The sequence below is a fragment of the Oncorhynchus clarkii genome, chromosome 8, assembly GCF_045791955.1.
Source record: "Oncorhynchus clarkii lewisi isolate Uvic-CL-2024 chromosome 8, UVic_Ocla_1.0, whole genome shotgun sequence".
In the NCBI taxonomy this organism is placed as follows: Eukaryota; Metazoa; Chordata; class Actinopteri; order Salmoniformes; family Salmonidae; genus Oncorhynchus; species Oncorhynchus clarkii.
The window spans coordinates 38,332,301-38,354,108 of record NC_092154.1 but is presented as its reverse complement, the minus strand read 5'-3'; the positions used below and the strand labels follow the sequence as shown (position 1 = coordinate 38,354,108).

The window sequence follows — 21,808 nt, the reverse complement described above, 5'->3', positions numbered from 1 at the left end:
AGTTCAGAAATGACAAATAATTTTGTAAGTATACATTCTGACCTTGTTTTCTTACGTTCTCAGTGGCGTTGCTGTAAAGGCGTATGTTTGTCCAGCCAATAATATTTCATAATATTAGTAATCGACCAATCACAAGCTAGCACCGCTGGTTAAACTCCGCCCTATTACACAGGGCGTAAAAAGGAAGCAAAGATATTTGTTTAGTGATGAGATGTATTACTTCCGCTCTATATAAAAGTATTCGTCGAAAGTGTAAAGTATGTACTATCGCTATGTCGCCAGAAGATGACACTGTTCCTTCGCATTTTTTTCTCCCAGTTGGATTGAAACGTTTGAAATGCTTATTTTTACCAGTGTGATTGCTTATTTGCGAAGGAGAGTTTGATTATTGTCTGAATGTTATTAATCTAATCAACTCTCGATCTTCAACACACACAACTCAAGTTTACAGATTTTCAATAAATACATTTTTCACAATTTTTATTAAGAGTTGATTGATTAAACAGTCATAGTGTTCATAGGTTTTAAGAGTAGTACTGTACAGTAGATTTGGGTTTCTGATGTCCTTCATTTGTTCATATGTGGCATTTTTGCAGTAAATGTTTACCAGGGATACAAAATGTACTAAACACATAAACATCAGTTATCCTTTATGCAGGGCAGGGGTTTTTCATCACCATGTGACCTGACCAGGAACAATTGCAGGCCCTAGTTGTAGCCCTAGTTTTAGAGTGTTACATGATGTTACTTAGGGAGGTCTCATGGTTAAGGAAAACTCCTGACCATTAAAGCTTTCAGCAGGACAGACCTTTATCAAAAGTGGCAATGCAGACAAGTGTTTGGTAATGCCCAGGCAAGATACGACAGGGTTCTCCAACTCTGGTCCTGGAGAGCTACTGGAGTGTGTAGACTTTTGATCCAGACCAGCACTAACACACCTTCAATCTGCATTCGTACTAGGCTGGAACAAAAGCCATTCCCAGTAGCTCTCCCAACCGGAGTAGAGGAACCCTGAGATACAGAGTGTTGTACTGTTACACCTTATTTGAACTTTGAAAAACAGTAAGGCAGTGACTTTCCATTGTAAAATATTACGGCATTCATCGGATGTTTCTTTGTTATACACAGAGATTCAAGAAAATGTACAACCTAAAATGAAAGGGAAACATTTAGAAAAATAAAAACAATGCTCATGGACATTAAAAACATTAAAACAAAGAGGAAGCCAAACTATGGTATCATCAGTGTGTGAAAGGTCTAAAATCAGTTTAGCGGCAGACAGCAGCCATCTACAATGACACAAAGTTGGCAACAAAGCAGTAGATCCTTTAACTGGTGAGAAGTTGAAGATGCTAAAACTCAAAAGGAGCATTGGTCGATGGTATGGAGCAGTGTTACCCCCTCAAAGGGAAGGTAGGGAGTGACCTTTTAGGCCTCAGTTGACCTTTCACCCCTGACCCCAGAGAGGGGTCACTCACTCCAGCTTAAGGAGCTCAACATCGAAGATGAGGGTGGCGTTGGGGGGAATGACACCGGGGTGACCTGTGGCTCCATAGGCCATATCCGGCGTGCAGGTGATCTTCGCCCGCTGGCCCACGCTCATCTGGGGGAGACAGAGGGAGGAAGAAAACAGGTAGAGGAATTGTCAACACTCGCTTATCATGTGTTGCAATATTAACATAAAATATCATGAGTACAGAGATGCAGTGGCACTATCTGCTGTAAGACAATGCCATCTCACCTGTGCGATTCCTTCCTCCCAGCCCTTGATGACTTCCTGTCGCCCGATCTTGAACTTGAAGGGCTTGTTTCTGTCTCGAGAAGAGTCAAACTTCTTGCCATTCTGCAGCATACCTGGCAGAGGAATCACACAAACACTTGACTCGATGATCTTTCTAGGTTAAGGTAGGTGTTTGAAAGTTCTTGTTTATTAATGTATCCTGCTTTATATGAGTACAACTGTGTACACACGAGTGTGCTTGTGGAATCATTTGAACACAAAACAAGGCCTACACAAGTATATTTTCCACACAGATCAATTCAATTCCAGTCATTCAAACATTTCCCCTCAAAACAAACTAAAACAAAACAAACAGAACGCTGTTTTGCATGAGGTCAGGAAATCCTTCCCCTCTGCTGCAAGAAATACAGTCTTGAATGCCTCGGAATCATAGCATTCCAAATTCCAACATCAAAGGCTTCGGGAAAGGCGGATTCTGATAACGGGGCTGGCACAAAAACAGGAGTAATTCCACTGGGCTTCCTTATCCAGGTCCTGGGCTCCTTTTAATGATCCAAATGAACAAAGGGAATGTGAAATATGAGGCAGTGGCCTAATTCTTACTCTGGATTATCTCTGACGGTTAACTAGGCCATGTCTAGCCTGCATCTAGACCACAGGGGAAACAGACAGAGAGACAGACAGGGAGAAACAGTAGTGGCACAACAATGAATGTGCACTTGAAAATCTGTCCATTCAGGCATGCTAAGAAAGTTACACTGTGTGCGTGAAGAACAACCATTTTACCTTTCACAGGCCGTGGTAGAATACTGACACGAGTATTACTGAGACAAAGTCCTAATGACAATAATCCAGGGCAATGTGGCTGAAGCCATGTGAGAATGTGCCTGTTTGCGCTGTCAGAAATCATTAGAAACCCTGTCATGATAAATGTAGGATTTTTCCTAGCCCTACAGTAAATTGAAGAAGTGTTGATGTCAACATTAAGCAGACATATGGGACTATAATAACCCCTGCAGAAAGGTAGACTAGACTGTTCCAGAAGCAGCCATGGTTGGACCGATCCAATCTCACCTGTCCCACGGTATTAAATGTCACAGCAAACATGAACCCTGTTGCTCCACGCAGCAAATCTTGCTGGGTGAAAAAAAAAAAAACTTGTCACGTCTCGTAAAATTATCGCTAATGTGCGTCTACCATCGTTTCCAAGTTTTAGTCAAATAACATGATTCATTTCTGCCACCATCACATTAGACAGACATAACAGCAGCGTAAATAGTTGACAATAAAACTACCAGTCAGTCAGGAGACGGGTTCACCCAAAGAGATGGGAGTCTTGTACAGTACTGGCTGCTTCTCCTCTTTCACTCCCCCTAAACTTAGTAGGACCGCAAGCTTCCAAGAATCCCTGCCTGTGGGGTCACTGGGCAGAGGTCCAAGCCTGGAGCCGACGGGTCCACAGACCACACCGTGATTACCATCTGTTAATACTGTCTCTCCCCTGGCCAGACTGGTTACAGGCACAGTGAAAGTGCTCCTGAAGATGGAAACATTAGGTCACATATATATCTTTTTTTTAATTATTTTTTTAAACACAGTGAAACAGGGCTAGGGGATGTTTATTTCATATGCAGGCTGGGAATTGCTAGGGGCCTCACTATATGATTTATCACCATACGATATGTATTGCGATTCGATACTGTGATTTTATTGCCATTCAATGTTCCAAACATATTGCTCACCTTATGTCCGCTGCAGAGGGACAAGAGATTGAAAATTAGTTTTGATCAGTCGTGTAAATAAAACTTTTGGAAACAAATTTGGCTCCCTGTTGAAAAGAAGATGGAGAACACGCTATGAAGGAAAAATACTGCCGTTTTGGTGGAGGTAAAGGAAACTAGAACAAAAATATTATCCTGTAATCTATTTTTTACCCCATCATTAATGCAATACAGGTCATAGTTCCCCCAAGCAGCAATGATATGGCCAGTTACAAAGTAAAGAGGTTCTTAGAATTCAATTATTAAGACTCCTTTGCTGAATAGGTGAAAAGTTGGCTGTGTTTCAAAAACACAACTTAACCTGTCTACCGGTATATCCAACATTAGTATACCAAACATTAAGAGCACCTTACTAATATTGAGTTGCACCCCATTCTTGATACACACGGGAAACTGTTGAGCGTGAAAAACCCAGCAGCGTTGCAGTTCTTGACACAAACTGGTGCGCCTGGCACATGCTACCATACCCCGTTCAAAAGGCACTTCAATATTTTGTCTTGCCCATTCACCCTCTGAATGGCACACATACACAATCCATGTCTCAATTGCCCCAAGGGTATAAAATTCTTCTTTAACCTGTCTCCTCCCCTTCATCTACACTGATTGAAGTGGATTTAACAATAAGGGGGATCATAGCTTTCACCTGGTCAGTCTGTCATGGAAAGAGCAAGTGTTCTTAATGTTTGTTTTGTATATTTAGTGTATATAAGCAGCTTGGTAAAGTAAAGCCCACCCTATCTGACAAACTCTACATAATATTCCCAGTCTGTTTCACTTTTAATAAAATAAAGCCTGTCCAATAATTTATCTTCCTGCAACAAAATGCAGAGAGCCCACCTCATCTTGGTAGAGTCAGGTTGGGGTCGTATGAAAATAAAACAGGGTTCTTCTTCCCTGTTACTGCAGCACAGTTCCAGACCCTCTTGGATATCAGGCAGGCGATAAGTGACTAGTAGACAGTGTAGAAAGCATGACAAACTGGACCGGCTAAATCCCGGGTTCTCTGTTTGGGTTGGGGGTTAAAATACCCAGGGAAGACCCATGTGTGCCCAAAACGGCACCCTATTCCCCATATAGTGCTCTATACTTTAGGCAGAGACACACAGGGTTGCCACATAGGGTTCTGACTAAATGTAGTGCACTATATAGAGAATAGGGCACCATTTCAATGTTGGCCCCCAGACCCTCTTGAGTAGTATGGGGTCTCAGAGGGGCTCAGTCTCAGGCTATCCAGCCCAGCTAGGCTATTTATACTCTGTTTTCTGTATCTGTGTCTCAGACCACACGTCACACAGACAAGCCTCTCGTCCCCTGGGGCCCAGAGATGTAAGGAGATAGCACACGTACGCTATCTGTCTGCAACATGCTTTTATAGACATGTTGGCACATCATGGGGCTGTGAACAAGTAAACTGGGCAAAAAAAAGAAACTGTCAACTGCATTTATTTTCAGCAAACTTAACATGTGTAAATATTTGTATGAACATAAGATTCAACAACTGAGACATAAACTGAACAAGTTCCACAGACATGTGACTAACAGAAATGGAATCATGTGTCCCTGAACAAAGGGGGGGGTCAAAATCAAAAGTAACAGTCAGTATCTGGTGTGGCCACCAGCTGCATTAAGTACTGCAGTGCATCTCCTCCTCGTGGACTGCACCAGATTTGCCAGTTCTTGCTGTGAGATGTTACCCCACTCTTCCACCAAGGCACCTTCAAGTTCCCGGGAAATTTATTGGGGGAATGGCTCTAGCCCGCACCCTCCGATCCAACAGGTCCCAGACGTGCTCAATGGGATTGAGATCCGGGCTCTTTGCTGGCCATGGCAGAACACTGACATTCCTGTCTTGCAGGAAATCACGCACAGAACGAGCAGTATGGCTGGTGGTCTTGTCATGCTGGATGGAGGGTCATGTTAAGATGAGCCTGCAGAAAGGGTACCACGTGAGGGAGGAGGATGTCTTCCCTGTAACGCACAGCGTTGAGATTGCCTGCAATGACAACAAGCTCAGTCCGATGATGCTATGACACACCGCCCCAGACCATGATGGACCATCCACCTCCAAATCGATGGTCCTACTTCGTGGGCTCTCTGTGCGTTAGAGCTCATTCCTTCGACGATAAACGCGAATCCGACCATCACCCCTGGTGAGACAAAACCGCGACTCGTCAGTGAAGAGCACTTTTTGCCAGTCCTGCCTGGTCCAGCGACGGTGGGTTTGTGCCAATAGGTGACTTTGTTGCCGGTGATGTCTGGTGAGGACCTGCCTTACAACAGGCCTACAAGTCCTCAGTCCAGCCTCTCTCAGCCTATTGCGGACAGTCTGAGCACTGATGGAGGGATTGTACGTTCCTGGTGTAACTCGGGCAGTTGTTGTTGCCATCCTGTACCTGTCCCGCAGGTGTGATGTTCGAATGTACCGATCCTGTGCGGGTGTTGTTACACATGGTCTGCCACTGCGAGGACGATCAGCTGTCCGTCCTGTCTCCCTGTAGCGCTGTCTTAGGCGTCTCATAGTATGGACATCGCAATGTATTGCCCTGGCCACATCTGTAGTCCTCATGCCTCCTTGCAGCATGCCTAAGGCATGTTTACGCAGATGAGCAGGGACCCTGGGCATCTTTCTTCTGGTGTTTTTCAGTCAGTAGAAAGGCCTCTTTAGTGTCCTAAGTTTTCATAACTGTGACCTTAATTGCCTACCATCTGTAAGCTGTTAGTGTCTTAACAACCATTCCACAGATGCATGTTCAGTAATTGTTTATGGTTCATTGAACAAGCATGGGAAACAGTGTTTAAACCCTTTACAATGAAGATCTGTGAAGTTATTTGGATTTTTACCAATTATCTTTGAAAGACAGTTTGGGGAGGGGGGGGGGGGGGTGACCTGTGGCTCCCATAGGCCATATCCGGCGTGCAGGTGATCGTCGCCCACTGGCCCACTCTCATCTTTATATGTCGACGGAAAAATATATGCTTGTGCTTCGTTGTTCATACATCAGTATCCTTGTCACTTAGTGGTGTTACAGGTAATGAGACCGCTCCGATATAGACCTGCGGCTTTAATGTCATGGTGTAGGCAGCATGTTGCTATACTGTAGTATTAATTAGCACAGTCTCTGCTGCTATTTACTCCCACAGCACAATGTCTCAATAGGCCTAATCATTCAAATACATGAGAAAGAAGCACTGCTGGGAGTCAGAGTGTGGCATTCAGCCGTGCTCTTCGTAAGTTGCTATATCTACTTTGATTGAGTTGGCTAATAAACTACAGTACTGTAGTGCTGGGTTTAATAGGACCATGCCATCCCGTGCAGTAATGAAAATATAATTCTAATAATTATACACAAGACTTTAAAGTGTTCAGAGGAATAAGTGAAGGCTAGGACTACTAGTCCGTGAGTTATATTTAACCGTACTGCACTATGGTTCTCACTCTGATCAGTATTCTGTTCAATCTCCCTGTCTGGAAGGCAATCCCAACTCCTGCTGGGCTGTGTCAAATCAAAATCCAAAATCAATGAGGGCTGGGCCCTGATGGATAACATGGCCTCTTGCCCATTACTCACCTACTGCCTGCCGGCAGTTGATGTGCAAATGTACAGTATCAGTATGAATATATATAAATATATCTCAAATGCAGGGAGATGAACAGAGTGCAAATGCAGTGTAGTACATCAATTTTGTGTACAAAGTTCAGAGATGGCTTGTGCATCATAAAGTGCATAGCCCTTTAGACTCTATGGGCCAGATAGCCAGTTGGTGAGGGCCACATCCCGGGGGAGAAACTTTTCAGGTGGCGGGAGGTTTTGGTCATGAGTGACCTGAACCGACTGCCAGAAGAAGGCTAATTTGCAAAAAAAAATATTCTATCCAAATATTATTTATAAAAGAGAATAATTAAATTGTTAAGATTATAGGAGTAGGCCTAAAACATTCTACCTCATCTGACTTTCAACAGTCAGAGTCAGTTGGGGTGGTGGTGCGCTAGGGCTGCACGATATGGGCAGAACATTTTAATTGCACATTTTTTTTTATACCAATTTTTATTGCAATTTGACTTGCGATATAGATCAAAACACTTGGGAGAACTTTTGGGAGTCTTAGAAATATAATTATTTAGAAGCAAAGTGTTAAGCAGCATGGTTCTTGTTTTGAACGATCTGACTGCATTTGACCTAACAGAACAGCATGCAAACTTATAATACATCTAAAAGTGGGGAGGAGGAACTGTGCTGCGTGAGTGAGGTTGTGTGTGTGTGGGAAGCAGCTGCCAGAGGATTATACACAGAGTGTACAAAACATTAGGAATACCTGTTCTTTCCATGGCATAGACTGACCAGGTGAAAGATATGATCCCTTATTGATGTCACCTTCCATCAGTGTAGATGAAGGGGAGGAGACCATTTAAAGAAGGATTTTTAAGACTTGAGACAACTGAGACATGGATTGTGTATGTGTGCCAGCTAGAGGGTGAATGGGCAAGGCAAAACTATTTAAGTGCCAGGCGCATCAGTTTGAGTATGTCAAAAACTGCAACGCTGCTGGGTTTTTCATGCTCAACAGTTTCCCATGTGTATCAAAAATGGTCCACCACCCAAAGGACATCCAGCCAACTTGACACAACTGTGTGAAGCATTGTAGTCAACATGGGGCAGCATCCATGTGGAACGCTTGACACGTTGTAGAGTCCATGCCCCGACGAATAAATGCTGTTCTGAGGGCAAAAGGGGGTGCAACTCAATATTAAGAAGGTGATTCTAATGTTTTATACATTCAGTGTAGATGAATGCAATGCACCACCAACTCAAAACATCTTCCTGCGGCTATGAGGAGAGAACGAGAGCGACCGAGATAGATAGAGACGGAGATAGACTGAGAGAGATACTGCTGTGCTCAGGCCTGGTCTCCTGCAGTACTCTATATAAAGGCCTGCGGTGCCGCTGTGTTGTCTGCAGGGGAGTTGACCCTATTACTGGAGCACAAATGCAAAGTCTGCATTCTCTCTCTCCGTCTTTCTTTTTCAGTCTCTCTATCTCCCCTCTCTCTCTCACACGCGCAATTCAATTCAGTAGACTTTGACATGGCAAGTTAAATGACTTACATTGTCAAAGTACACATTTAACAACAATGGTTGGACCAACAGCAATAAGGCATCAATAATAGTAGTAGTAGTGGAAATGGTAGTACCATTAACAGAAACAATATTAATGATAATAATAATAGCAAAATAAATAGTAATAGGCTAGTCAACATGACTGAAAAACCACATGGTATGAACATTTTGACATTATATTGCATTTCAACTTGTGGCAGAAGACCACATACAGTATTTGGCTGCCAAAACTACACAGTTTGGCTTTTCACCCAGTATATATATATATATATATTTCTTAATCTTTCATAGTTTCAAATTCTTTGTACTGAATGATAATTTGGGGAAAGAAAGATTTTCTTAGGTCTGAGTATTTGTCACAGTGTAAGCAGCATTTCCAAAACTCAGTCCTGGGGATCCCAAGGGGTGCACCTTTAGTTTTTTGCCCAAACACTACACAGCTAATTCAAATGATCAAAGCTTGATGAATAGTTTATTATTTGAATCAGCTATGTAGTGCTCGGGCAAAAAACCAAAACATGCACCCCTTTGGGGTCCCGAGGACCAAGTCTGGGAATCCCTGGTGTAATAGGGATCGCAGCTCTGTCTCTACCTCTCCCTGTGGGCAGAGTGTACACAGCCTGTTCTCTCTGGGCAGCCAGGCTTGCCTGTGATGACTGGTTTCTATAGCCAAAATGCTCACAGAGTCTGTACCTAGTTAGTTTTTTCCTCCGTTTTCTATCAGTCACAGCGGTCAGATAGTCTGCCACCATGTCCTGTCTGTTTATAGCCTAATAGCATTGATTTTTATTTTTTTGTGGTGTCTTTCCAATAAGTGATTAAAAAAAAATCTTTGCTTAGTGATGATTTGGTTGGGCCAGACTTTCTGAGTTCTGTCCTGAGGCTCTATGGGGTTAGTTTGGGTTAGTGTACTGAGCCTCAGAACCAGATGGCTGAGGGGACTCTTCTCTTGTTTCACCTCTTGACATTGTGGGGCTGTGTGATAAAATGTTTCAGGGTCGCTTGTTTTGAGATGGTTGTACAATTTAATGGCTCTTTTTTTTCTTCCAATTCGAATAAGGAGGGGGGGGGGTAATCGGCCCAATTCTACTCTACATGCATTATTTGTTTTGAGTTTTTCTTTGCACTTTGCAATACATTTTTTTTGCATTGGATGTTTGTCCCCATTTGGTAAATTCATTATTAGAGAGTGGATCCCATACTTCACTGCCATATAGAGGAATTGGTTCTATAACCTACTGGAACATTTTGAGACAGATTCTAATATAAATGTTCCTTTAATTCTTCTTGCTTTGTCTCTATGCTCGTTCACAGCCATACGAAAGCTACCTGTGTTGCTGATATTTAGTCCTTGACACATGTAGTTGTTGGTGTGTTGTAATACTACGGTGTCAAAAATATAATTTATATTTGTGATTCTGATTTCCAGACCTCTTTTATATTCTGTTTTTTTTTTTTGGGGGGGGGAGCCCAATTCTGACAGAACCTGTGCAGATAATCTAGGTGCTGCTGTTAACTCCTCCTAGGTGACAGCAGCACCAGGTCATCTGCATGCAGCAGCCACTTGATTTCAGTGTTGTGTAGGGTGAGGCCAGGTGCTACCGATTCTTCTAATGTTTTTGCCAATTCATTAATGTAGATGTTAAAAAGTGTTAGACTAATTGAGCAGCCCTGTTTCACTCCACATCCCTGATGAGAATAAGTATGTTTGCTTGTTGCCAATTTTAACCACACATTTGTTTTTTAGTGTATTTTGATTTAATAACGTCATATGTTTTCCCTCCAATGCCACTTTTATTTACTTTACAAAAATATACATTTGTGCCAAATTGAATCAAATGCTTTTTTGAAGTCTACAAAACATCAGTAGATTACGACTTTGCTTTGGTTGACTTGTTTGTCAATTAAGAGTTGAGGGTATAAATGTGGTCTGTTATGCAGTAATTCTGTAAAAATCCAATCTGGCTTCTGCTCAGGACGTTGTGTTCGTCAAGGAAATGAAGTGGTCTGCTATTTATGATACTGCAGAGAATTATCCCCAAGTGTCTGTTAATGCAAATTCCTCTTAATTATGTGGGTCAAATTTATGGTACATTGTTATAGATTGGTGTGATCAATCCTTGGTTCCAAATATCGGGGGAAAATACCTGCAGTGAGGATAATGTAGGTCTGTATAATTGATCATCTAAAATACCATCGGCACCACAGGCCTTTTGGGTTGTAGAGTGCATTGTTTTTTCAATAATTCTTGTTCTGTAATTGGGATATCCACAGGATTCTGATCGTCTTTGACCACTGATTCAAGGATTTATAATGTCTTGTACAGTGGGGCAAAAAAGTATTTAGTCAGCCACCAATTGTGCAAGTTCTCCCACTTAAAAAGATGAGGCCTGTAATTTCCATCATAGGTACACTTCAACTATGACAGACAAAATGAGAAAACAAAATCCAGAAAATCACATTGTAGGATTTTTAATGAATTTATTTGCAAATTATGGTGGAAAATAAGTATTTGGTCACCTACAAACAAGCAAGATTTCTGGCTCTCACAGACCTGTAACTTCTTCTTTAAGAGGCTCCTCTGTCCTCCACTCGTTACCTGTATTAATGGCACCTGTTTGAACTTATCAGTATAAAAGATTTTTTTCTAATTTTGTCTGTCATAGTTGAAGTGTACCTATGATGAAAATCCAGGCCTCTCTCATCTTTTTAAGTGGGAGAACTTGCACAATTGGTGGCTGACTAAATACTTTTTTGCCCCACTGTATATCCTTTTGTTCTGGGCTCTTTTTTTATATTGCTGTAGAGGTTTGCGAAGTCATTTCTCCACTTATCACCAATTTTGGATAGCCAATTTAATCATGATGTGGTTTGTTTAATTAATTCAAATGATCCCAGAAGTGGTTTTGATTCTATGGATTCCTCAATTATATCCATCAGATTTATAATGTGCTGTTCCTTTTGTGGAGAATGTTATGCAGTTCCCCAGAACAGTTGAGCCAGTCACGTTGGTTTGTAAATTGCACGAGAGAAAGCAGAAGCAGCTGAATCCAGCTGTGTCTTGACAGGGGGTTGCATTTTATATTGAAAGTAAAGTGTTTTGTTGTTGCTTCAATAGAGTGATCAGGCACGTACAACTATACTTTTCCTTTACAGAAAATACACTAGTGCAACACAATCGGGCAGAAAAAAAAATCGTAATTTTCATCACGACAACAGAAATGCAACACTATGTGGCTTGGCAGCCACACAAGTAAATGAGCTTCCAATGAAAAAAGAGAAAAGGAGATTCCTCGTCAGATGTACAACAACGTATTCAACTGAAATGTGTCTTCCACATTTAACCCAACCGCTCTGAATCAGAGAGGTGCGGGGGGCTGCCCTTAATCAACATCCACGTCTTTGGGGTTACTGGCCCAAAAAAGCAATGCATGGCCATCATATCTCTAATGTTTAGGCCTGTCATAGGAAATGTAGCTGGCTACATTCTTTCTAACGTTTTGCTTAAAAGGTAATCTTGTATTTTACCTGCGAAGAATAGACTAGCTACACCAAGAAAAGTAAAGGAGAAAAGTAGCTACACATCCGTCAGAGTGCTATCTGCTGATAGAATGCCCGTTCCTGAATTCTCATCCGAGTTTAGAAGTGCAATTGAAGCACAAAATTAGTCTGATGCCGAGCAGAAAAAAAATACGAAGCATTTTAGATCTGCATTCACAAAACACAGCAAGATATATATTTTTCCCGCGTGAAAAATAAAGAATTCTGAGTAAACAAGACCCCCAAGTTTAACTGGCTATCTAAGTAAGTGGCTGAATTAATAAGGTAACAGGGCATCATTTGATTTCATTCATCATTTCATTTGAGAAGCCAAAGCCCTTTGGATTAGTTATTTGACCAGCTGCCACTGCTATCTTGATTTCCTTGCATTTTTTTTATCCTCTCCGTTCTCAGCCCGTCTGCTCCACCTCAGTCTTCTCCGAGCAGAGCAGGCAGGCCATTGCCCTAGCGACTCCAGACAGACACAGCATGCTGCTGGAGAGCCAGTAATGTCAAAACCTTGTGTCAAACTTGCATCATTTACACAATGTCTCTCGTTCACATTAGTTTGTGAATTTCCAAACTCACCAAAAATGACATTTCGGTAGCTCCTATAGATGTATAACTTTGAGCTGGATTGCCTGTCTTTGCAATTAATTTATTTTCGTTTGCGATCGTTAGCATATTTAGCTAGCAGTCTCCATGCATTTTTTTGGTGCCCCCTTGTGTACTAAACCGGTAATACCGTAAATCCCGGGGTGAGAGAAAGACGGTATGATGATATGAAAATCTGGATACCGCTCAACCCTACTAATCTCCCACTCTAGAATGGAAAAACTCTATTCATTGAAGTAGGGTGACAGAGGGAAATGTATGTGGTTTTTAACCATTCGATCGCTGCTGCAACGATGCCAAGGAACCCGTTTTTGTGTGTCTGCTGCTAGCTAGCTCTAACAGCTCAAAAAACAGCAAAGAGTGAAAAACGTTCTTCTTTTTTTATTCTCGATATGTGTAGAGTCCATGCTCCTTTCTGGTTTACTCCCTCAGTTTGATCATTTAATGTAGTTGTATTAACTCCCCTTGCTAGGTTTGTTCTAGCTCAATTTTTCTAGCATGCCGGCTAGACTTTTGTTGTGAAGCTAGCTCTGTTTTTTTTTTTTCATATTCTGATTGAAATTCTTTTTTTATTTTTTGTTGTCTTGATATGAGTGTTTATCTCATTTTATAAACCAGAAGGGGAAATAAATCAGGAGCTCGCTCTCAACATAATTTTTGTTACAGAGTTGGATAGCTGTGATAGGAGAAAACTGAGGGTGGTTCAACAACATTGTAGTTACTCCACAATATGAACCTAAATGACAGAGTGAAAAGGAATCCTGTATAGAATAAAAATATTCAAAAACATGCGTCCTGTTTGGAATAAGGCATGAAAGTAAAGCTGCAAAAAATGTGACAAAGAAATTAACTTTATGTCCTGAATACAAAGCGTTATGATTGTGGTAAATCCAACACAACACATCATTGAGTACCACTCTTTATATTTTCAAGCGTGCTGGTGGCTGCATCATGATATGGGAATGCTTATCATCGGCAAGGATTAGGGAGTTGTTTTAGAATAAAAATAAATGGAATAGAGATTAGCACAGGCAAAATCCTAGATAAAAACCTGGTTCAGTCTGCTTTCCAACAGACACTGGGTGACAAATTCACCTTTCAGAAAGAAAACGAAACACCAAAGGCAAAATATCCACTGGAGTTGCTTACCAAGATGTCATTGAATGTTCCTGAGTGGTCTAGTCACCGTTTTTACTTAAATCGTCATGAAAATATATGGCAAGACTAGAAAATGGCTGTCTACCAATGATCAACAACCAACTCGACAGAGCTTGAAGAATTTGAAAAAGATGTGCAAATATTGCACATTCCAGGTGTGCAAAGCTCTTACCCAGAAAGACTCACAGCTGACAAAGGTGAATATAACATGTATTGACTCAGGGAAGTGAATACTTATGTAAATGAGATATTTCTGTATTTCATTTTCAATACATTTGCTAAAGTTTCGAAAATCCTGTTTTCACATTGTCATTATGGTGTATTATGTGTAGAGGTGAGATGTTTTATTCATTTAATCCATTTGGAATTCAGCCTGCAGAAAAATGTGGAATAAGTCAATGGGTCTGAATACTTTCTAAAAAGCAATTTATATTTGCTCATTCTCTTATACACCACATGACCAAAAGTAAGTGGACACCTGCTTGTCGAACCTCTCATTCCAAAATCAATGGCATTAATATGGAGTTCGTTCCCCCTTTGCTGATAGAACAGCCTACACTCTTCTGGGAAGGCTTTCCACTAGATGTTGGAACGTTGCTGCAGGGACTTGCTTCCATTCAGCCACAAGAGTATTAGTGAGGTCGGGCACTGATGTTGGGCGATTATGCCTGGCTCACGGTCGGTGTGTTTGATGGGGTTGAGGTCAGGGTTCTGTGCAGGCCAATCAAGTTCTTCCACACTGATCTCGACAAACTACTTCTATTTGGACCTCGCTTCGTACAAAGGAGTATTGTCATGTTGAAACAAGAAAGCCCCCCCCCCCCCCCCCTCAAACTGTTTCCACAAAGTTGGAAGCACAGAATCGTCTAGAATGTCATTGTATGCTGTAGCGTTACGATTTCCCTTCACTGGAACGAAGGGGCCTAGTCCGAACTATGAAAAACAGCTGCAGACCATTATTTCTCCTCCACCAAACTTTACAGTTGGCACTATGCATTCAGGCAGGTAGCCTTCTCCTGGCATACGCCAAACCCAGATTTGTCCGTCTAACTGCCAGATGATATAGCGTGATTCATCACTCCAGAGAACACGTTTCCACTGCTCCAGAGACCAATGTCAGCAAGCTTTACACCACTCCAAGGGATGCTTGACATTGCGCATGGTGATCTTAGACTTGTGTGCAGCTGCTCGGCCATGGAAACCAATTTAATGAATCTCCCGATGAACAGTTCTTGTGCTGACGTTGCTTCCAGAGGTAGTTAGGAACTCAGTAGTGAGTGTTGCAACCGAGGACAGACAATTTTTTTACGTGCTATGCGCTTCAGCGGTAACGTTCTGTAAGCTTGTGTGGCCTACCACTTTGCGGCTGAGCCATTGTTGCTCCTAGACATTTCCACTTCAAAATAATGTGGCACTTACTGTTGACCGGGCAGCTCTAGTAGGGCAGAAATTTGACGAACTGACCTGTTGGAAAGGTGGCATCCTACGACGGTGCCACGTTGAAAGTCACTGAGCTTTTCAGTAAGGCCATTCTACTGCCAATGTTTGTCAATGGGTCTGAATACTTTCTAAAGGCAATTTATATTTGCTCGTTCTCTTACACACCACATGACCAAAGTAAGTGGACACCTGCTTGTCGAACCTCTCATTCCAAAATCAATGGCATTAATAAGGAGTTGGTCCCCCCTTTGCTGATATAACAGCCTCCACTCTTCTGTGGAGGCTGTACAAGTATGTAAATTGGGTGGACGCCCTAATGGGTTAAGTTCCTAATGCATATGGATGACCAGTAAATTCATATTCCCAGTCACTTGTCCCGGTGATGACAGATGCGCTCGTGCCAATATCTCAAGAATCGCTCAAAAGTGTGTTAGGTTCTACGGAAAGATTAGTCTTTTCCTTTCAGCAGTAGGCCTTTGCTTTTCAAACAGTTGTGGCCTAATGTTTTTCCTCGCGATTGTATTTAGACATTTGTGAAAGGCAAACTGACAGATGCAACCAAATATAATCCATAGAAGGCAGTTCCCATTCCAGTCAGGCAGCTATTGCTAGTGTTCACATTAGTTTAACAGTCAAAGTGCCAGGGTTAGAGGTTCCAAAGTCCTTCTATGGATTACATCTATGGCCGCAACTCAACATGCCGCTTTATATTTTGGCACGTGTGTTGACCAAATTGCGGGCTTCCCGACTGTAAGTACTTGTGATAGAACTTAATCCACAGCTATTTTTTTATAAGCGATTGATTCTCTGTAGCTAAATTATGCTCTCTGGTGGAGTATTTAGAATGATTTTATTTACAGTGCATTCGGAAAGTATTCAGACCCCTTGACTTTTTCCACATTTTGTTACGTTATAGCTAAAATTGATTAAATATTTTGTTTACTCATCAATCTACATACAATACCCCGCAATGGCAAAGGAAAAACAGGTTTTTAGACATTTTTGCAAATGTATTAAAAGTAAAAAAACTGAAATATCACATTTACATAAGTATTCAGATCCTTTACTCAGTAATTTGTTGACGCACCATTTGCAGCAATTACAGCCTCGAGTCTTCTTGGGTATGACGCTACAAGCTTGGCACACCTGTATTTTGGGAGTTTCTCCCATTCTTCTCTGCCGACCCTCTCAAGCTCTGTCAGGTTTGATGGGGAGCGTCGCTGCACAGCTATTTTCAGGTCACTCCAGAGATGTTCGATTGGGTTCATGTCCGGGCTCTGGCTGGGCCACTCAAGGACATTCAGAGACTTGTCCCGAAGCCACTCCAGCGTTGTCTTGGCTGTGTGCTTAGTGTCATTGGTCCTGAGCGCTCTGGAGCAGGTTTTAATCAAGGATTTCGCTGTACTTTTCTCCGTTCCTCTTTCCCTCGATCCTGACTAGTCTCTCAGTCCCTGCATCTGAAAAACTTCCCCACAGCATGAAGCTGCCACCACCATGCTTCACCGTAGGGATGGTGCCAGGTTTCCTCCAGACATGAAGCTTGGCATTCAGGCCATAGAGTTCAATCTTGGTTTCATCAGACCAGAGAATCTTATTTCTCATGGTCTGAGAGACTTTAGGTGCCTTTTGACAAACTCCAAGTGGGCTGTCATGTGTCTTTTACTGAGGAGTGGTGTCTTTCTGGCCACTTTAACATAAAGGCCTGATTGGTGGAGTGCACCCGAGATGGGAGAACCTTCCAGAAGGACAATCATCTCCACAGAGGAGCTCTGGAGCTCTGTCAGAGTGACCATCGGGTTCTTGGTCACCTCCCTGACCAAGGCTCTTCTCCTCCAATTGCTCAGCTTGGCCGGGCGGCCAGCTCTAGGAAGAGTGTTGGTGGTTCCAAACTACTTCCATTTAATAATGATGGAGGCCAATGTGTTTTTGGGGACCTTCAATGCTGCATAAATGTTTTGGTACCCTTCCCCAGACCTGTGCCTTGACGCAATCCTGTCTCTGAGCTCTACGGACAATTCCTTCAACCTCATTGCTTGATTTTTGCTCTGACATGCACTGGGTTGAGTCACTGACATGATCTTCCCGTCTGGGTTGGCGCGCCCCCCCCCCCCCCCTTGGGTTGTGCCGTGGCGGAGATCTTTGTGGGCTATACTCGGCCTTGTCTCAGGGTGGTAAGTTGGTGGTTGAAGATATCCCTCTAGTGGTGTGGGGGCTGTGCTTTGGCAAAGTGGGTGGGGTTATATCCTGCCTGTTTGGCCCTGTCCGGTTGGATCATCGGATGATGCCACAGTGTCTCCTGACCTCTCCTGTCTCAGCCTCCAGTATTTATGCTGCAGTAGTTTGTGTCGGGGGCTAGGGTCAATCTGTTATATCTGGAGTACTTCTCCTGTCTTATCCAGTGTCCTGTGTGAATTTAAGTGTGCTCTCTCTAATTCTCTCTTTCTTTCTCTCTCTCTCAGAGGACCTGAGCCCTAGGACCATGCCTCAGGACTACCTGGCATGATGACTCCTTGCTGTCCCCAGTCCCCCTGGCCGTGCTGCTGCTCCAGTTTCAACTGTTCTGCCTGCGGCTATGGAACCCTGACCTGTTCACGGGAAGTGCTACCTGTCCCAGACCTGCTGTTTTCAACTCTCTAGAGACAGCAGGAGCGGTAGAGATACTCTTAATGATCGGCTATGAAAAGCCAACTGACATTTACTCCTGAGGTGCTGACTTGTTAAACCCTCAACAACTACTGTGATTATTATTATTTGACCATGCTGGTCATTTATAAACATTAGAATATCTTGGCCATGTTCTGTTATAATCTCCACCCGGCACAGCCAGATGAGGACTGGCCACCCCTCATAGCCTGGTTCCTCTCTAGGTTTCTTCCTAGGTTTTGGCCTTTCTAGGGAGTTTTTCCTAGCCACTGTGCTTCTACTCCTGCATTGCTTGCTGTTTGGGGTTTTAGGCTGGGTTTCTGTACAGCACTTTGAGATATCAGCTGATGTAAGAAGGGCTATATAAATCAATTTGATTTATATAGACAGGTGTATGCCTTTCCAAATCATGTCCAATCAATTGAATTTTCCACTGGTGGACACCAATCAAGTTGTAGAAACATCTCAAGGATCACCAATGGAAACAGGGGGCACCTGAGCTCAATGTTCGAGTCTCATTGCAAAGGGTCTGAATACTTATGTAAATAAGGTATCTGTCTTTTATTTTCAATATATTTGCTCAAATTTCTAAAAACCTGTTTTCACTTTGTCATTATGGGGTATTGTGTGTAGATTGATAAGGTGGATTTAAAAAAAAATCAATTTTAGAATAAAATCTGGAAGAAGGGAAGGGGTCTGAATACTTTCTGAATGCACTGTATGTCTGTTCAGACAGGAGTAATATAATTGTTTATTTTACCTTTATTTAACTATTTAACTAGTCAGTTAAGAACACATTCTTATTTACAATGATGGCCTACCAAAAGGCAAAAGGCCTCCTGCGGGGACGGGGGCTGGGATTAAAAATGTAAAATATATAAATACAGGACAACACACACATCACGACAAGAGAGACAACACAACACTACACAAAGAGAGACCTAAGACAACAACATAGGATGGCAACAACACATGAAAACACAGCATGGTAGCAACACAACATGACAGCAACATGGTAGCAACACAACATGGTAGCAGTACAAAACATGGTACAAACATTATTGGTCCCAGACAACAGCATAAAGGGCAAGAAGGTAGAGACAACAATACATCACACAAAGCAGACACAAATGTCAGTAAGAAAAAAATTAATAGCATAATTTTGGCAAAATGATTTATATTTATCAGCACCCCTACATCCTGCTGCTATGTCTCTCTCTCTCTCTCTCTCTCTCTCTCTCGCTCTCTTTACCTCTCTCTTTTTATCGCTCTCACTCCCTCTAAACTACTGCACTGACCTGCAAAAAACTAAACTCAGAAGGAACAGGGCCAGGAACTACGTCTTCATTACTACCGCTCTCACTCACTGCCTTCTGGGCAACAATAAACCAAACAGCAATCAATCACTCAACATAATAGCAAAGTGTTGAGCTTTAAATGCATCACCACCAAACATTAACAGCGTATTAAACTTCACTTGTTGTAGAGTTCAAGCCATGTCTTCAAAGTGACAACTGGCACATAAAACTGGCGCACACACACAGGTCATATACACGTTATAAACGTGTAATAAACGTGTAATCACCCAGACAGAATGTTGACATTTACTTCCCGTTTCCTGTCTGACCTGGTTGTCTGGGAGACGACCATGAGACATAGAATGGCCCACCTCGTAAAAATAAAATTAAAATTAAAAAAAATATATATATATATTTCCCAACCAGTTGCTCTGTCACACACTCTTTACCTGTGTAATGGACAACACACGTCTGGCCCTTCTTTGGGAAAGTCCTTGCTGTTGAAAAGAAAACAAACAATAGTGGGTAGATTGTAGTCTCGTGTGTGTGTGTGCAACTTTTTACACCCTGCAGCCTAATGGAGTAAGGAGGAGCTAATAGATTAACAATGCCTGTCTGGATTAAGTCTGTCTGTGTGTTGTTATGTCTGAGCCAGGAAAGCTTAACCCTTATCCTTGTACAGTTGACCTATTTCCAAACTATTCAATCCTAATGTGTTCATCAACTGGTTATTACGGGTTATTATTGTCCCAGAGACATGAAGATCTGAGCGTGTGGAATGTGTCTCAAATTATAGAAGGAAAAAGTGAGAGGATGCAAGTAGCCACAGACTAAAGGGAGAACAAGACTAAGTCAGAGTGTAAGCAGGTGGTGTATTGTAGGTTGTGTGTCTGCTGGGAAAAACTTGCTTTACCACAGAGCAGTGATATCCTATGAGGTATTCCGTCGTGGTATTGGTGGTATGGCAGACATTGTAATAATAGGATGTGTCCTAGCCATGACATGATTCGTTTTGATGTTGTCACATCAAATCATTAGCTGTAACATCTTATTGCTTTAGCTAAAAACATACACAAATGTAGCTATGCAGTTTGCTGGCTGTATAATAGCGGAATAATCTAACCTACTTCAACTGAGAATTATTACCGACAAAAAGCAGGAATTCCAGGAGCTGTTCTGAGAAGAAAGCCGGCTATCTATAAATGCAGAGTTCTAGATCGAGATTGGTCTGAATGTGCTGATCGAGAGGGTCAGTGCAATCCGGGGATAGGACGTCACTACCCTAAACCCTAACCTAGCCAAAAACAATTTAAAAAAATGTCAACCTCAAATCTGATAGGGACGTCCCAAGGATCCCTGATAACATGGACAGTACAGAGAGCGAAGAACATTTCGAAGGCTTGAGAAATACATGTTGTGGAGTGTGTAGGCCTAGTGAAATTGTAACTAACTACTTTGCAACAGCTGTAAATTCGTAAAACGTTACCACAGTATATGATAATACTGCATTCCCCACAATTTCGTAATCGCTAAATGAATAAGCATATGCTGCACAACAATCCAAAATATAAACAGACGCCAAAATGTAGCAAAAAAACTCACCATCTCCTGGGGATATTGTTTCAATTTCCACACCCATTATGACACAAAACCGACGGTGTTTGCTAAAGCATCAAATAAAGCAGGTTTGGCTTCTACTGTCTAGTCTATTTCGGTGGCTAAAAAGGTGCAAGCTACAGCAATGCCGAGCACTGATCGAATCCACTAGTCTGAGAAACGCAAGATTGTATTTGCCTGGCTATCCAGAATAGACTCCTTGCTCCGGCCAAACACTACGCCACGCCCACGGACATTATGCCGTGTTCAGATGTTATCCACGTGCCGCGTTCAACGATTCAGGAAGTCAGAAATGTCAGAGTTTCCTAGTTCCAACTTTATATGAACGCGGCATAAACCCAGCGAAATAATTGAGTGTGTTGTCAGGCTAAAATCACAGAGATTCTTAACCCAGAGGCGCAACATCGTGAGATGTTTGCAGTGAACAAATCTTCCTTAGTTGTTCATTTTCTCGAAATCTAAAGGCACAACCTAGATTCGAGCCAGTGTTTTACGTACTTTAACATGTTATTCCTCCAACCTCGTGAAAGTGATGAACTGACACGTTTTTATTTTCGTCAAAAACAACTTAAAATGGAAGGAGTGCCTTTGATTTGACGGCATGCACATGCGTAGTTTGGCCCGAGACAATCGTTATACTCGATGACGTGTTTCTACCTATTACGTTTATACACCCAATTGGTTTCTATGCTGCGTTCAAATACTAGTTGGATCTAGGATATTTGGAAATGACCAAATTGCTGACTCGTTGAACATTCCATGTGAATTACTACACCCAGTTAGTAAGTCGGAAGTGTCCGAGTTCTGACTAATACCTGAACGCGACATTAGCTAGCCAACGTCACCATGCTGTGTTGTC

The 21,808-nt window shown here is 42.2% G+C and overlaps 2 protein-coding genes across 3 annotated transcripts in view; both read right to left on the bottom strand.

The window, feature by feature from the left end:
* LOC139415368 (methylmalonyl-CoA mutase, mitochondrial-like) overlaps positions 1 to 122 on the bottom strand; it is a 42,076-nt gene extending 41,954 nt beyond the window's left edge. The window contains exon 1 of one of the 2 annotated variants that reach the window (XM_071163467.1): positions 43 to 122. The gene's annotated coding sequence lies outside the window, so the exon portion shown is untranslated. The remainder of the gene's footprint in view (positions 1 to 42) is intronic. The other variant, XM_071163468.1, reaches the window with a different exon arrangement.
* A 345-nt stretch (positions 123 to 467) lies between these two features.
* LOC139415369 (peptidyl-prolyl cis-trans isomerase FKBP1B) lies at positions 468 to 21,590 on the bottom strand. Its single transcript, XM_071163470.1, has 4 exons — positions 20,935 to 21,590; positions 19,782 to 19,829; positions 1,742 to 1,854; positions 468 to 1,603 (listed from the first exon to the last, which is right to left on the bottom strand). The coding sequence occupies exons 1-4, from the start codon at positions 20,969 to 20,971 to the stop codon at positions 1,475 to 1,477; spliced, it is 327 nt and encodes a 108-aa protein (XP_071019571.1). The 5' UTR covers positions 20,972 to 21,590; the 3' UTR covers positions 468 to 1,474.
* Between the last annotated feature and the right edge of the window lie 218 nt (positions 21,591 to 21,808).